The 16,250-nt window shown below is 40.1% G+C and overlaps 1 protein-coding gene across 2 annotated transcripts; it reads left to right on the top strand.

Annotated features, from left to right (window-relative positions):
- The first annotated feature begins 6,742 nt into the window (after positions 1–6,742).
- On the top strand, positions 6,743–15,951 carry LOC123999406 (GDP-L-fucose synthase-like). 2 transcript variants are annotated; one of them, XM_046305181.1, is made up of 11 exons: positions 6,743–6,829; positions 8,372–8,532; positions 9,005–9,119; positions 10,243–10,371; positions 10,672–10,745; positions 12,309–12,442; positions 13,313–13,377; positions 13,593–13,659; positions 13,814–13,893; positions 14,213–14,312; positions 14,547–15,951. In XM_046305181.1, exons 2-11 carry the CDS (start codon positions 8,378–8,380, stop codon positions 14,600–14,602), a joined length of 975 nt encoding a protein of 324 aa, XP_046161137.1. In that variant the 5' UTR covers positions 6,743–6,829; positions 8,372–8,377; the 3' UTR covers positions 14,603–15,951. The 2 variants fall into 2 exon arrangements, with proteins under 2 accessions (XP_046161137.1, XP_046161136.1); XM_046305180.1 differs by having other exon boundaries at positions 6,809–6,944.
- Positions 15,952–16,250: the final 299 nt, after the last annotated feature.

Raw genomic sequence — 16,250 nt, 5'->3', positions numbered from 1 at the left:
GGCATAGTTTAGAGTGGCTAGTGATACATGAATTACATTAAGATGTATTACATTAAGATGGCAAGATGCAGTGGATGATATAGAGTACAGTATATACATATGAGATTAATAATTTAGGGTATGTAAACATTATATTAAATGGCATTGCTTAAAGTGGCTAGTGATACATTTTTTTTTACATCAATTTCCATTATTAAAGTGGCTGGAGTTGAGTCAGTATGTTGGCAGCAGCCACTCAATGTTAGTGGTGATGGCCTTGAGATAGAAGCTTTTTTTCAGTCTCTCGGTCCCTGCTTTGATGCACCTGTACTGACCTTGCCTTCTGGATGATAGCGGGGTGAACAGGCAGTGGCTCAGGTGGTTGTTGTCCTTGATGATCTTTATGGCATTCCTGTGACATCGGGTGGTGTAAGTGTCCTGGAGGGCAGATAGTTTGCCCCCGGTGATGCGTTGTGCAGACCTCACTACCCTCTGGAGAGCCTTACGGTTGTGGGCGGAGCAGTTGCCGTACCACGCGGTGATACAGCCCGACAGGATGCTCTCGATTGTGCATCTGTAAAAGTGTGTGAGTGCTTTTGGTGACAAGCCAAATTTCTTCAGCCTCCTGAGGTTGAAGAGGCGCTGCTGCGCCTTCTTCACAATGCTGTCTGTGTGGGTGGACCAATTCAGTTTGTCTGTGATGTGTACGCCGAAGAACTTAAAACTTACTACCCTCCATTACTGTCCCATCAATGTGGATAGGGGGGTGCTCCCTCTGCTGTTTCCTGAAGTCCACAATCATCTCCTTAGTTTTGTTGAAGTTGAGTGTGAGGGTATTTTTCTGACACCACACTCCGAGGTCCCTTGTTAATAAGAATTTGTTTTTAACTTACTTTCCTAGTTAAATAAAGGTTAAAAATTCTTATGGCTTAGATCCCACTAACGGGATCGATATGACAACAGACTGAAAATGCAGGGCACCAAATTCAAAACAACAGAAATCTCAATTAAAATTCCTTAAGCATAGAAGTATTTTACACCATTTTAAAGATAAACTTGTTGTTAATCCCACCACAGTGTCCGATTTCAAAAAGGCTTTACGATGAAAGCACACCAAATGATTATGTTAGGTCTGCACCTAGTTACAGAAAAACACAGCCCTTTTTCCAGCCAAAGAGAGGAGTCACAAAAAAAATAGAGATAAAATGAATCACTAACCTTTGATGATCTTCATCATATGACACTCATAGGACTTCATGTTACACAATACATGTATGTTTTGTTCAATAAATTTCATATTTATATACAAAAATCTGAGTTTACATTGACGCGTTATTTTCAGTAGTTCCAAAACATCCGGTGATTTTTAAGAGAGCCACGTCAATTTACAGAAATACTCATCATAAATGTTGATGAAAATACAAGTGTTATGCATGGAACTTTAGATAAACTTCTCCTTAATGCAACCGCTGTGTCAGATTTCAAAATAGTTTTACCGAAAAAGCACACCATGCAATGGTAATCTGAGTACAGCGCTCAGACAACAAAACAAGCCAAACAGATATCTGCCATGTTGTGGAGTCAACAGAAGTCAGAAATAGCATTATAATTATTCACTTACCTTTGATGATCTTCATCAGAATGCACTCCCAGGAATCCCAGTTCCACAATAAATGTTTGATTTGTTGATAAACTCCATAATTTATGTCCAAATACCTCATTTTTGTTCACGCGTTTAGCCCAGTAATCCAAATTCATGAGGCACGAAAAGCAGACGCAGACGAAAAGTAAAAAATTTCCGTTACAGTATGTAGAAACATGTCAAACGATGTATAGAATCAATCTTTAGGATGTTTTTAACATAAATCTTCAATAATGTTTCAACCGGAGAATTCCTTTGTCTGTAGGAATGCAATGGAACGCAAGCTAACTCTCACGTCAACGCGCGTGGTCACCTCATGGCACTCTGGCAGACCTCTGACTCATTCAGCTCTCATTCCTCCCTCCTTCACAGTCGAAGCATCAAACAAGGTTCTAAAGACTGTTGACATCTAGTGGAAGCCGTAGGAAGTGCAATATGACCCAATAGACACTGTATATTTGATAGGCAATGACTTGACAAACTACAAACCTCAGATTTCCCACTTCCTGGTTGGATTTTTTTCTCAGTTCTGTTATACTGACAGACATCATTCAAACAGTTTTAGAACCTTCAGAGTGGTTTCTATCCAAATCTACTAATAATATGCATATATTAGCAACTGGGCTTGACTAGCAGGCAGTTTACTCTGGGCACCTTATTCATCCAAGCTACTCAATACTGCCCCCAGCCATAACATGTTTAAATAAAACAATTTAAAAAGTAAAGAAATGGGTGGGGTTTAGGCTTAAGAGGGGGTGAACAATGCTGAATAGGAGTAAACAAAGAAGAGCTGTCCAGTAGGTGTACCAAAACTTTCAAGGGCCACTTTCTCAAAAGTGGGGTTAGAAGTTTATCAACTTTCAAAGCAAAGTTACTTTCCCATTATTCCACAACTGCAGTGTATGATATACGATTTTGGCTATCTGAGTCTCTACTTTTATCCAATGTAAAAAAAAACATTTCAAATTTAGCAAAATAAGACCAAATAGAGGTGTTTGGTCACATGCTGCTGCTTCTCTGTTTATTATCTAACCTGATTGCTTTTACCCCTACCTACATGTAAATATTGCCTCAATTACTTCAACTTCCTCATACCACAGCACAAGTATTGTGTTACTATTAATTGTTTTATTTAGAAAATTGTTTATACTCTGAATTGTTGGGAAAGGGCTCAAAAGTAAGCATTTAACGGTAAAGTCTACACCTGTTGTATTCGGTGCATGTGACTAATTCATTTTTTATTTGACTTGAAATGCGTTAAAATGTAGCCAATTATATGCCTGTTTTCCTAATTACATCCCAATTTCCAACAGAAGTTATATAAAATGTTTTTTTTTTCACCAAACCTATCTTAACAGTTATTAACAGGCTATTCCTGGTATTTTCTAATTGTGGTACGTGAGTGATAGTTCAGATAAAAGTAGGATAGTCAGATTCTCTACACATGCTATCAAATAGCTTACAGGTAGCCTATGAAAGGGTGAATGTGTCTCCCGCCTGCTACTTTGCTAAGGACATAGTCTGGAAGACGAGATAGCCTCAGTTCAGTACCTGAGCGCACAAATTATCTAATATCGACTTTATTTGAACTTTTTGCAGATTTGAATTCAAAACAATTACTTTGTGTATCTATTGATACAATTAATATCCAAATAACACGAGTTACACAGTCTTGTCGAGTTAAAAAATGATCAGAGTGGGAAATGTGTTCGGAAGGGAAGGCTGAGTCGATGCCTGTGCTCGTCACTGGCAGACCCGGATTGGTCAGGAAGGCCATCGGGCACGTGGTGAAACAGGAAGGCGGCTGTCTCGAGAGCGAGCAGTGGACCTTCCTGTCCTCCAAAGAGGCCAACCTCGTTTAAGTGACGTCAGCCACGCTCAAGGTACTAAATGATATCATAACCGCCATCGATAAACGAGAGTACTGTGCAGCCGTCTTCATCGACCTGGCGAAGGCTTTCGACTCTGTCAATCACCGTATTCTTATCGACAGACTCAATAGCCTTGGTTTCTCAAATGACTGCCTCGCCTGGTTCACCAACTACTTCCCAGACAGCGTTCAGTGAGTCAAATCTGAGCGCCTGTTGTCCGGCAATTCTCGGGCAGACTCTTTTCTCTGTACACATCAACAATGTCGCTCTTGCTGCTGGTGATTCCCTGATCTACCTCTACGCAGACGACACCATTGTGTAGACATCTGGCCCTTTTTTGGACACTGTGTTAACTAACCTCCAAACGAGCTTCAATGCCATATAACACTCCTTCCGTGGCCTCCAACTGCTCTTAAACACTAGTAAAACAGAATGCATGCTTTTCAACCGATCTCTGCCCGCACACGCCTGCCTGACTAGCATCACTACTCTGTACGGTTCTGACCTAGAATATGTGGACAACTACAAATCCCTAGGTGTCTGGCTAGACTGTAAACTCTCCTTCCAGACTCATATCTAGAATCGTCTTTCTATTTCACAATAAAGTCTCCTTCACTCACGCCGCTAAACTTACCCTCGTAAAACTGACTATCCTACCGATCCTTGACTTCGGTGATGTCATCTACAAAATAGCTTTCAATACTCTACTCAGCAAACTGGATGCAGTCTATCACAGTGCCATCCGTTTTGTTTCCAAAGCCCCTTATAACACCCACCACTGCGACCTGTATGCTCTAGTCGGCTGGCCCTCGCTACATATTCGTCACCAGACCCACTGACTCCAGGTCATCTATAAGTCTATGCTAGGTAAAGCTCCACCTTATCACAATAACAACACCCACCCATAGCACGCGCGCCAGCAGGTATATTTCACTGGTCATCCCCAAAGCCAACACTTCCTTTGGCCGCCTTTCCTTCCAGTTCTCTGCTGCCAATGACTGGAAGGAATTGCAAAAATCGCTGAAGCTGGAGACTTATATTTCTCTCACTAACTTTTAACATCAGCTATCTGAGCAGCTAACCGATCGCTGCAGCTGTACATAGTACATCTGTAAATAGCGCACCCAATCTACCTACCTCATCCCCATATTGTTTTATTTCATTTTATGCTCTTTTGCATACCAGTATATCTACTTGCACATCATCATCTGCTCATCTATCACTCCAGTGTTAATCTGCTAAATTGTCATTTCTTTGCTACTATGGCCTATTTATTGCCCTTATCTTACCACATTTGCACACACTGTATATAGACGTTTCTATTGTGACTATATGTTTGTTTATTCCATGTGTAACTCTGTGTCGTTGTTTGTGTCGCATTGCTTTGCTTTATCTTGGCCAGGTCGCAGTTGTAAATGAGAACTTGTTCTCAACTAGCCTACCTGGTTAAATAAATGTGAAATTTAAAAAAACAGAAGTTATATTCAATTTATGTTGGGAAAAACATTTAATTTTCAGCAAACCTACAGTGGAAGTCGGAAGTTTACATACACTTAGATTGTAGTTATTAAAACTCGTTTTTCAACCACTCCACAAATGTCTTGTTAACAAACTATAGTTTTGGCAAGTTGGTTAGGACATCTACTTTGTGCATGACACAAGTAATATTTCCAACAATTGTTTAGAGACAGATTATTTCACTTATAATTCACTGTATCACAATTCCAGTTGATCAGAAGTTTACATTACACTAAGTTGACTGTGCCTTTAAACAGCTTGGAAAATTCCAGAAAATTATGTCATGGCTTTAAAAGCTTCTGATTGGCTAATTAACATCATTTGAGTCAATTGGAGGAGTACCTGTGGATGTATTTCAAGGCCTACCTTCAAACTCAGTGCCTCTTTGCTTGACATCATTGGAAATTCAAAAGAAATCAGCCAAGACCTCGTAAAAAAATTGTAGACCCCCACAAGTCTGGTTCATCCTTGGGAGCAATTTCCAAACCCCTAAAGGTACCACCCACACTATTGTTTGTACAGATGAACAAGTATAAACACCATGGGGACCATGCAGCCGTCATACCGCTCAGGAAGGAGACACGTTCTGTCTCCTAGAGATGAACGTACTTAGGTGCGAAAAGTGCAAATCAATCCCAGAACAACAGCAAAGGACCTTGTGAAGATGCTGGAGGAAACAGGTACAAAAGTATCTATATCCAAAATAAAACAAGTCCTATGTTGACATAACCTGAAAGGCCGCTCCGCAAGGAAGAAACCACTGCTCCAAAACCGCCATAAAAAAATCCAGACTACGGTTTGCAACTGCACATGGGGACAACGATCATACTTTTTGGAGGAATTTCCTCTGGTCTGATGAAACAAAAATAGAACTGTTTGACCATAATGACCATCCTTATGTTTGGAGGAAAAAGAGGGATGCTTGCAAGCTGAAGAACATCATCCCAACCGTGAGGCAGGGGGGTGGCAGCATCATGTTGTGGGGCTGCTTTGCTGCAGGAGGGACTGGTGCACTTCACAAAATAGATGGCATCATGAGGACAGAAAATGACGTGGATATCCTGAAGCAACATCTCAAGACATCAGTCAGGAAGTTAAAGCTTGGTCGCAAATGGGTCTTTGAAATGGACAATGACCCCAAGCATACTTCCAAAGTTGTGGCAAAATGGCTTAAGGACAATAAAGTCAAGGTTTTGGAGTGGCCATGGCAAAGCCCTGACCTCAATCCTATAGAAAATGTGTGGGCAGAACTGAAAAAGTGTGTGCGAGCAAGGAGGCCTACAATCCTGACTCAGTTACACCAGCTCTGTCAGGAGGAATGGGCCAAAATTCCCCCAACTTATTGTGGGCAGCTTGTGGAAGGCTACCCAAAATGTTTGACCCAAGTTTTAAAAAATTATAGGCAATGCTACCAATACTAATTGGGTGTATGTACATTTCTGACCCATTGGGAATGTGATGAAAGAAATACATGCTGAAATAAATAATTATCTCTAATATTTTTCTGACATTTCACATTCTTAAAATAAAGTGGTGATCCTGAGTGACCTAAGACAGGGAATTTTTGACTAGGATTAAATGTCAAGAATAGTGAAAACGGAGTTTAAATGTATTTTGCTAAGGTGTATGTTAACTTCCGACTTCAACCGTATCTTAACAGTTCTGATATTTTCTTAATGTGGTGTGGTACCTGAGTGACGGTGCAAGAAACTGCGATAGTCACCTGTAAGGCTACTACTCTCCCTTGTTCTCTAAGTGTTGCTCACAGGTAGCCTATAAGTGCGACTCCACCTTGCGCCTGCGGTTTACCTGTTGATAGGTTAGTGTGCAAGACAAAAGAGAGCCTATGCCTCATTTATGTACTTGAGCGTTCAGAAATAGGATCTAATACCGACTTTATCCGAGGAGGAAAATTCTAACGAATAATTTTACAGGTTTGAATTCATACATTAACTTTGTGTATTGATAAGATACATACAAAATAACGCGAGAGTCTTGCCGAATTAAAAATGTGACTGATTATAATTCAAAATAGCTCACGTAAACTATACGGATGAATATGTTTTGCCTTTATACATTTTTGTCCTTTAAGTCCTATGTAGATGACTTTTGGTTGAATGGGTGGGTGCGTTTGACTTCCACATAGACATTTTCTTTCGACAAACTTCGTATATGTGTTGTAGCCTATATGATCATCTGATGTTGTAATATACTGTTTGTAATATAGGCCTAATGAGACCAACCGATATTTCGATTAAAAACATATTGTTAATTTTAAAATTAAATACTGTGTCTGTCGGTATTGGCGTAAGCTATTTGTCCTTTTGCTAAAAAAATTAACACGACTATAATGCAATTCACTCCCGTTTTGGACTCTTGGACTCTTTAAAATGGCAAATTGAATTTATTTCAAAAGAAAAAAGTTAAAAGTTAATAAATGTATATAGAAATAAATACAGTAAAGTAGCCTCCATGATTAAACAACTTGCGTTTGATGTATAGCATGTTATTAATTCCTTATTAGCCTAAATGTATAACTATTCTTAGTTTTGTATTCTCATCATTATTTCGCTTTGAGTTTTTTAAATTTTAATTCAAAATAGCCCACATAGACTACCGATTAATATTTGCAATTATTTCCCTGAAATGTTTGTCCTATAAGGCCTATTTATAGGCTAGTCTGCATTGTATTTAACATATCAGTAGACATTTCCTTTCTACAGACCTCATATACTTTTAGGATACTATTTGGTTTGCTTTGCTAAAATAATGTCAGTGGTGTAGCCTGTATGACAATCTGATATTGTAATATAGGCTTCTGTTTTGTAATATAGCCTAACACTTATTTCCCATTCTTTTAAACTAAATTGATATATTTAAAAATGAAATATATGTCGATATTGGCGTAGGCTGTTTGTTTATCCTTTTGATAGGCTAAAATTAACATTGTCATAATACCATTCACTCCCCCCTTTGGCTTAATAATTAATATGCCAAATTGAATTTATTTCAAAAGACAAAAGTCAATAAATGTAGATAGGAAATAAATACAATGAAGTAGCCTCCATGATTAAACAAATGTGGCTACAATGAAATTGTAATTGAAACGAAAAGTGTGTTAATACCTTTCAACTTGCGTTTGATGTTGTATAGCATATATTTGATTAATTCCTTACTGGCCTAAATGTAAACAATTATTATTATTATTATTATTATTATTATTATTACGTTTTAAAGTAGGCTATAAATAGGGCCATGATCATACTGTCATTCATATCAACCTACTTTGTTTTAGGTTTCAGCGTAATAACAGTATGTGAATATTACAACTGAAAAATTAACGTTTGCATTCTTTGATCAGTGAGAGATGGATTCGCAGACGAAGGCTGAGCCTATGCGCGTGCTCGTCACGGGCGGATCTGGATTGGTCGGGAAGGCCATCGAGCACGTGGTGAAACAGGAAGGCGGCTGTCTCGAGGGCGAGCAGTGGACCTTCCTGTCCTCCAAAGAGGCCAACCTCGTGTAAGTTATGTTCCATTAACTTCATATTCTCAGCAGAGCTGGTCTGAGGCTTGGTCTATGCAGATAAAAATGGCCTAGCCTTTATACAAGAAATGCCATATTCTTCATGCCCGAGAAACTCCAGCATGTCTGTTCTACATAACATATTTCTATAGGTAATGTATGTCATGTTGCACTGTATGAAATCCTGTTATGACACTTTTACATCTGGGGCTGGTTTTGTGGTTCCAACAGGAACAAAATAAGTTCACTCGTGGAAAAAATATTATATTCTCTGCTATTCTATTATTTTCTAATCTATTCTATAGATATGTAGATTGATGCATAGATACAGTATATATTTAGAGTTTCTATATAGTTCCTGTTGGAACCACATTAAATGTTTAGATAATTACATTTGTGCATGCATACTTTTATGAGATTGATGTGTTTCCATTAAATGGGATGGTGATGATGACAATTGTTCTGCCAGAGATCTACAACAGACAAGAGCAGTGTTTGAGAAGTATCGGCCCACCCATGTCATCCACCTGGCTGCCAAGGTGGGAGGACTCTATCTTCACATGAAGGAGAACCTACACTTTCTGGTGAGCTTACCTAACTACCCAGTTTACCTAACTACCCAGTTTACCTAACTACCCAGTTTACCTAACTACCCAGTTTACATAACTACCCAGTTTACCTAACTACCCAGTTTACCTAACTACCCAGTTTACCTAACCTAACTACCCAGTTTACCTAACTACCCAGTTTACCTAACTACCCAGTTTACCTAACCTAACTACCCAGTTTACCTAACTACCCAGTTTACCTAACTACCCAGTTTACCTAACTACCCAGTTTACATAACTACCCAGTTTACATAACTACCCAGTTTACCTAACTACCCAGTTTACCTAACTACCCAGTTTACCTAACTACCCAGTTTACCTAACCTAACTACCCAGTTTACCTAACTACCCAGTTTACCTAACCTAACTACCCAGTTTACCTAACTACCCAGTTTACCTAACTACCCAGTTTACATAACTACCCCGTTTACCTAACTACCCAGTTTACATAACTACCCAGTTTACATAACTACCCAGTTTGTTTTAATATCTAGGCTATACATTTCTGTCCCAAACTACATTTGTTAAATCAGGGATGGGTCCAGAAATTTGGAACGGGCATTTCTAACTCACTGGCCCATTTCTTTGCCTGGCACCCCAATTGTTAACCAAATAATGATATTTGTGTACAAAACCCCCAGTTTAGACAGGCTGATGGGCTGAAGATGGAACCAGCCCATCTGATATTTTGCCTGAAAGTGAAGTTTACACAGTGACTTTGTTGGCAAATGTATTCATCTTAATTCCAAAAGGGTATTAATCCATCTGTTTAATTTTTATATTTTTTATTGAACCTTTATTTAACTAGGCAAGTCAGTTAAGAACAAATTCTTATTTACAGTGACGGGCTACAGCGTAATAACAGTATGTGAATATCACAACTGAAAAAATAGAAGTTAGCATTCTTTGAGAGTGAGTGAGAGTGATAAATGGTTTTGCAGATGAAGGCTGAGCTGATGCGCGTGTGGGGTGTTAGTGAGAAAATGCATTCTTTTCATTAATTTGTGTAAAAACAAGTTATTGTGTAAAAACAAGTTATTGTGTAAGAGTCGCAATACAGGTTTTATTGAATTGAGACCACAGTGTTTTGCCTTCACAGAGAGACAACCTTCGCATCAATGACAACGTGCTGCAGACGTCTCACGAAAGGGGCGTCACCAAGGTGGTGTCCTGTCTGTCCAGCTGCATCTTTCCTGATAAGACAACATACCCTATTGATGAGAGCATGGTGAGTTGAACAACCAGTAAGGCCAAATCAATGAGATTATGTTGTGTTTAACCTTAATACTAAAATACTATGGTGGCTTCAAATGGCACCCAATTCTCTATATAGTACATTCTTTTTAACCAGAGACCTAATGACCCTGGTCAAAGGTAGGAGTTCAACAGTTTAGGGTGCCATTTGGGACCGAGTATGTGCCCAGTGACAGTAGAACTACTCTATGTTTGGGAACCTCTGGCCCTCCAAACTGGGATTTTTAATAAAAGATGGTGTATGATCACTCATGCTTTCTTCCCCTTCCCACAGATCCACAATGGGCCTCCACATGACTCAAACTTTGGCTACTCACATGCCAAAAGAATGATTGATATTCAGAACAGGTGAGCTGGTGACTAATCTGTTACCTGTGCAGGTACATTAGCACACATTTGAAAGACCCACTCCAGCCTCCCTTGCACCTCATTTATCACCTGATGAACTTAACAAAAGATGCATTTCAGTAGCTGGTGCAGGTCCCTCATTACATGGCACAGCCCAGCTAGCACATAATGTTCTGAGAACCATGTGTTTCTTATGTGGGAATTTCAGTACTTTAGCATAACATTTCCTACAGGTTCCTCATGGTTCTATTTAAAGTTATGCTCTCAGAAAGTTAAGAAACTACGTTCTTCTGTGGGAATTTCAGAATTTCAGCATAATGTTTCCTACAGATTTCCTCATGGTTCTATTTAAAGTAATGTTCTCAAATTGTTCAGAGAACATTAAGAACAACGTTCTTATGTGGGAATTTCAGTACTTCAGCGTAACGTTTCCTACAGGTTTCCTCGTGGTTCTATTTAGTAATATTCTCAGAACATTAAGAAAACTTTCCATTAAAACCACAAGAGGGTTCTAAAAATGTTATTTATTAATATATACATTCCGTTCTCAGCGTCAACAAAACTCTCTCTATCCTCTATCTTGTTAAGTGAGTTCATGAAGTGGCCGCACCCGCTAATTGGCCACACCTGGTCTTTATGAGCACTTGTTTCCTTTGAAATGGGGTCTGTTTGAATAGACTAAAATAGACAGCTTTGTATAAGTTACAAAACATGGCATACTATCTCCAACCTGGTTGCGCAGTGGACTGAGTCCATGGATAGGAAACATAAGATCATAGGTTTCAATCTTATAGGCTCCTTGTGACAATAAAAAAGAGATGTGTTTGCCATGATTAATGCCTAAGCAATTTCATTTCCATGTGTCCCATCTGTGCTTGGTGTTCAAAACAGTTAAACTAGGCTAGCAGTGTTATTAAAAGTCTTATTGAACATTAATAAAACCTCCCAGGAAAACTTTCAGGGAATCATTGTAAAACGTTCTCAGAACTTCCCTGCAACCAAAAAATAAATGTTCTCAGAATGTTTTTAAAAAAAGGTCAGTTTCACTGGTCAGGAAACTTAGGCTTTTGTTCCCAGAACCAATGGGAAATCAAAAACATATGTTCCCACAACTTCCAAAGAACCTCTATTGCTCTGCTATTGTTCTGGGAAGCAGGAGGGAAGGCCGATGACATCGGTACGCATCCTTGTTTTTATATATATATATGCCATTTTGCAGACGCTTTTATCCAAAGCGACTTACAGTCATGTGTGCATACATTCTATGTATGGGTGGTCCCGGGAATCGAACCCACTACCCTGGCGTTACAAGCGCCATGCTCTACCAACTGAGCTACAGAAGGACCACCATCCATCAGACTAACCCCTTGAATTGCCAACTCCTTGAATTTTGGCATTTGTGTAAAAAAATAAATATATATATATATACCCTGAAGGGTTTGTACCTTGTGTTGCATGTGTACTTAGAATATTGTTTAAAAAAATAGCTGGAGTGGGTCATTAATGTTCTAACCACAACATGATTGTGCGTGTGTGTGTGTTGTGTGACTTGATTGACAACAGGGGATACTTTGCGCAGCATGGGCGTCGCTACACCGCCGTAATCCCGACTAACGTGTATGGTCCCTATGACAACTTCAACTTTGAAAATGGTCACGTGCTCTCAGCGCTCATGCATAAGACATATGCTGCTAAAAGTAAGTAACACACACACACACACACACACACACACACACACACACACACACACACACACACACACACACACACACACACACACACACACACACACACACACACACACACACACACACACACACACACACACACACACACACACAGAGGACACCTACAGCAGCGGATGTCACAGGAAGACCAAAAAGATCATCAAGTACATCCATCAAGTACATCAACCACCTGAGCCACTGCCTGTTCACCCCGTTATCATCCAGAAGGCGAGGTCAGTACAGGTGCATCAAAGCTGGGACTCAGAGACTGGAAAACAGCTTCTATCTCAAGGCCATCAGACTGTTAAACAGCCATCACTAACATAGAGAGGCTGTTGCCTACATACAGACTCAAATCACTGGCCACTTTAATAAATGGATTTGATAAAGGTATCACTAGTCACTTTAAATAACACCACTTTAATAATGTCTACATATCCTCCATTACTCATCTCATATGTATATACTGTACTATACCATCTACTGCATCTTGCCTATGCCGCACCGCCATCGCTCATCCAGATATTTATATGTACATATTCTTATTCATCCCTTTACATTTGTGTGTATAAGGAAGTTGTTGTGAATTTATTTGCTTTATCTTGGCTATGTCGCAGATGAAAATGAGAACTTGTCCTCAACTAGCCTTCCTGGTTAAATAAAGGTGAAAGAAAAAAGAAAAAAACATACTGCACTGTCAGAACTAGAAGCACAAGCATTTCACTACACTCGCATTAACATCTGCTTACCATGTGTAGACCAATACAATTAGATTTGATTTGACATACACACACACAGACAGATACAAACACATACTCCTTTCTACTCTCCTTCTAACAGAGGAGGGAACCCCACTACAGGTGTGGGGCTCCGGAACACCCAGGAGACAATTCATCTACTCTCTGGTATGTTTAGTGAATTACTCTGTGTGTGTGTGTGTGTGTGTGTGTGTGTGTGTGTGTGTGTGTGTGTGTGTGTGTGTGTGTGTGTGTGTGTGTGTGTGTGTGTGTGTGTGTGTGTGTGTGTGTGTGTGTGTGTGTGTGTGTGTGTGCGTGTGCGTGTGTGCATGTGTCAGATATGTGTGTGTGTGTACATTAAATCTGTGTGCGTGTTTTCTCAGGATGTTGCACGTCTGTTCCTCTGGGTGCTGCGGGAGTATGATGAGATTGACCCCATCATTCTCTCTGGTGAGTCCAACACTGTGTGTGTGTGTGTGTGTGTGTGTGTGTGTGTGTGTGTGTGTGTGTGTGCGTGCGTGCGTGCGTGCGTGCGTGCGTGCGTGCGTGCGTGCGTGTACCATATGTAACTGGACCAAGCTCCTTTGTCACTTGTTTCTCACAGTGGGGGAGGAGGAGGAGCTCCCCATCAAGGACGCCGTAGAGATGATTGCAGATGCCCTGGACTTCAAAGGTCAAATAGTTGTATCCTTCCACAGGTTGCGTACGCCTGATAGAATTTGCTCCTAGGCACAGATCTAGGATCAGCGTATCTTCCACAATTCCTTACCTTAACCATTATTCAAATTTGACCTTAGATCTGTGTCTAGAACCAATCTAGTAGAATCCTTAGTACAACACCAGCAACCATATCTAAAGGTTCATTACACCTGTTGGACTGAAAGACGTACAGATGTAGTACATTAAATGCCCACTTGGACTAGCTGTGCCCCATATCCGTTGCACTGTAACTATGTCATCTCCCTGTGCTTTGCCTTCTGTGGCCCTTGACCTATGACATCAGTTCGACACCAGCAAGTCAGACGGTCAGATGAAGAAGACGGCCAGCAACGCCAAGCTGCGACGCTACCTCCCTGACTTCACGTTCACGCCGCTCTCTGAAGGTCAGAGATCCAAATATTGAGGGTTGTATTTCCTGTCCAGAAAACAACTCAATATTGTATTTGGAATTAGTTGCCTTGTAAATAACACAGACGCATTACAGCATGATATTTGATGCCTATCTTGTTATTGGTCGTTTTATGATTATGATGAAAGTAACGTTCACAGTGATTAAACCACTCTTCCAAAATGCACAGTATCCATAGATGACTGACTGTGTCTCTCCTCCCCTACAGGTATCAAGAAGACCTGTGATTGGTTCGTGAACAATTACGACATAGCCCGAACATGAAGACCAATGAAGGTCGAGACGTGAATATTGTTTAATGAAAAAGATCAGGGCTACATCCCAATACTATTACTGTGCCTTCCAAGTCTTGTGTCCTTGTCTTCATGCCAACTGATTAGTGAAAGTTCTGGATAGGTTTCACCATGTGGCCGGTTAAGTTCTGTCAGATCAGTAGACATGAAGTAAAGGCACACAGGACTCTTCTGCACTCACAATACCCCACCTTGTTGTTCTCCCCAGAACTGTCTGGCAACCATTTTGGATCCTTTCTCCTCTATTTGCACCGTTGATATCAGGGATTGACATTGAGGTTTTAAAAGCTCTTGCCCACTGGACAGCAGTTCTTTTGTTGTTGGTTGCCTGGTGATTACTGTCACTTGACAGAACATTTTAAAGTAATTGTTTACAAGCAAAATGGTCACAGGGATACTTTGAGATTTTGGCAATGAGGCCCATTATCTACTTCCCCAGAGGCTGTTGAACTCCTGGATACCATTTGTATGTCTCTTTGTCCAGTATGAAGGAACTTAGAGGTCATTTTGTGAGCCAATGCTAACTAGTGTTAGCACAATGACTGGAAGTCTATGGGTATCTGCTAGCATGCTATGAAGTAGAAAAATCTGTTTGAATGCGTAACTTTTGCAGCGCATGAGACCCTTCTACAACCTGGTTGTAAGCATACCGGCTCTGGGAGACTAAGATATAGACGCACAGCTCACAATCGAGAGCAATAGGATATAGTATTGGTATATAGTCTGGCGCTCTGCTCACCCTGACCAATAGTTATACTTCCTGGACCAAAAAAATGTAAGTGTAGCCCCTATGTTAGGCTACTGAAATTCAGTTTTGAAAAATCCCCTGCCTAATGGGGCAACCACAGAGCAGGTTCAACTTGTCCATCTTTCACTTAAACAATGGGGAGGAACCAGATAAATCCCCTGGGGAAACCTCAGAACAGGTTCAACTTGCCCGACTGCTCAGTTCATTTGCTCCAAGCAATAGGGCAACCCTTAAGGTCAATCCCTGATTATGTCCTCCATTACATGTCCTTCCCTGATGGTGTCTGAACTGGTCCAGCCACCTGATCCCCTACAGTATGACTACCAGTTACTATGAGCAATACTGCAGTCATGTGTTTACACTCAAATACATCACATTATTTTCATTTTAATATCTAACATATATAGTTGAAGTGTATAATCTATTTGTGATTGAATATTGACAAAAATATGGATTTTTTCTTGATGTAAGAATGAGGTGTCAGTCATTGAGAGTGATGCTGTGTGACATGTTCTCACTACAAAACAACAAGTATAAGCCTACAGTAAAGTAGCCTGGATCTAAACATTGGAGCCAACTGTTTCTCATCATTCACTGGCCTCGGTCCACACTGCAGATCATAATACTGGTTTGTGTTAAAAGATTGTGATTTATCTGGGATGAACATATCAGAAACTAATATAAAGTCAACTTCCTGAAGAATCTTGAGAATTAGGACATCACTGTCGCTCCACCTCACTGTAAAAAAATAAAATCAATACATTGTAGAAACAGGACAGGAAGAAGCAGGTTTTTAGGGGTCAAACGACAGTTTCAAATGTCAACAAAGTTTGATGATAACACTGAGGAAGCCAAGATCATTTGGGATCTG

This window comes from Oncorhynchus gorbuscha, linkage group LG16 (assembly GCF_021184085.1).
Source record: "Oncorhynchus gorbuscha isolate QuinsamMale2020 ecotype Even-year linkage group LG16, OgorEven_v1.0, whole genome shotgun sequence".
NCBI classification, from domain to species: Eukaryota; Metazoa; Chordata; class Actinopteri; order Salmoniformes; family Salmonidae; genus Oncorhynchus; species Oncorhynchus gorbuscha.
Note: the sequence above shows the minus strand (reverse complement) of the source record. Positions and strands in the feature narration are given on the sequence as shown.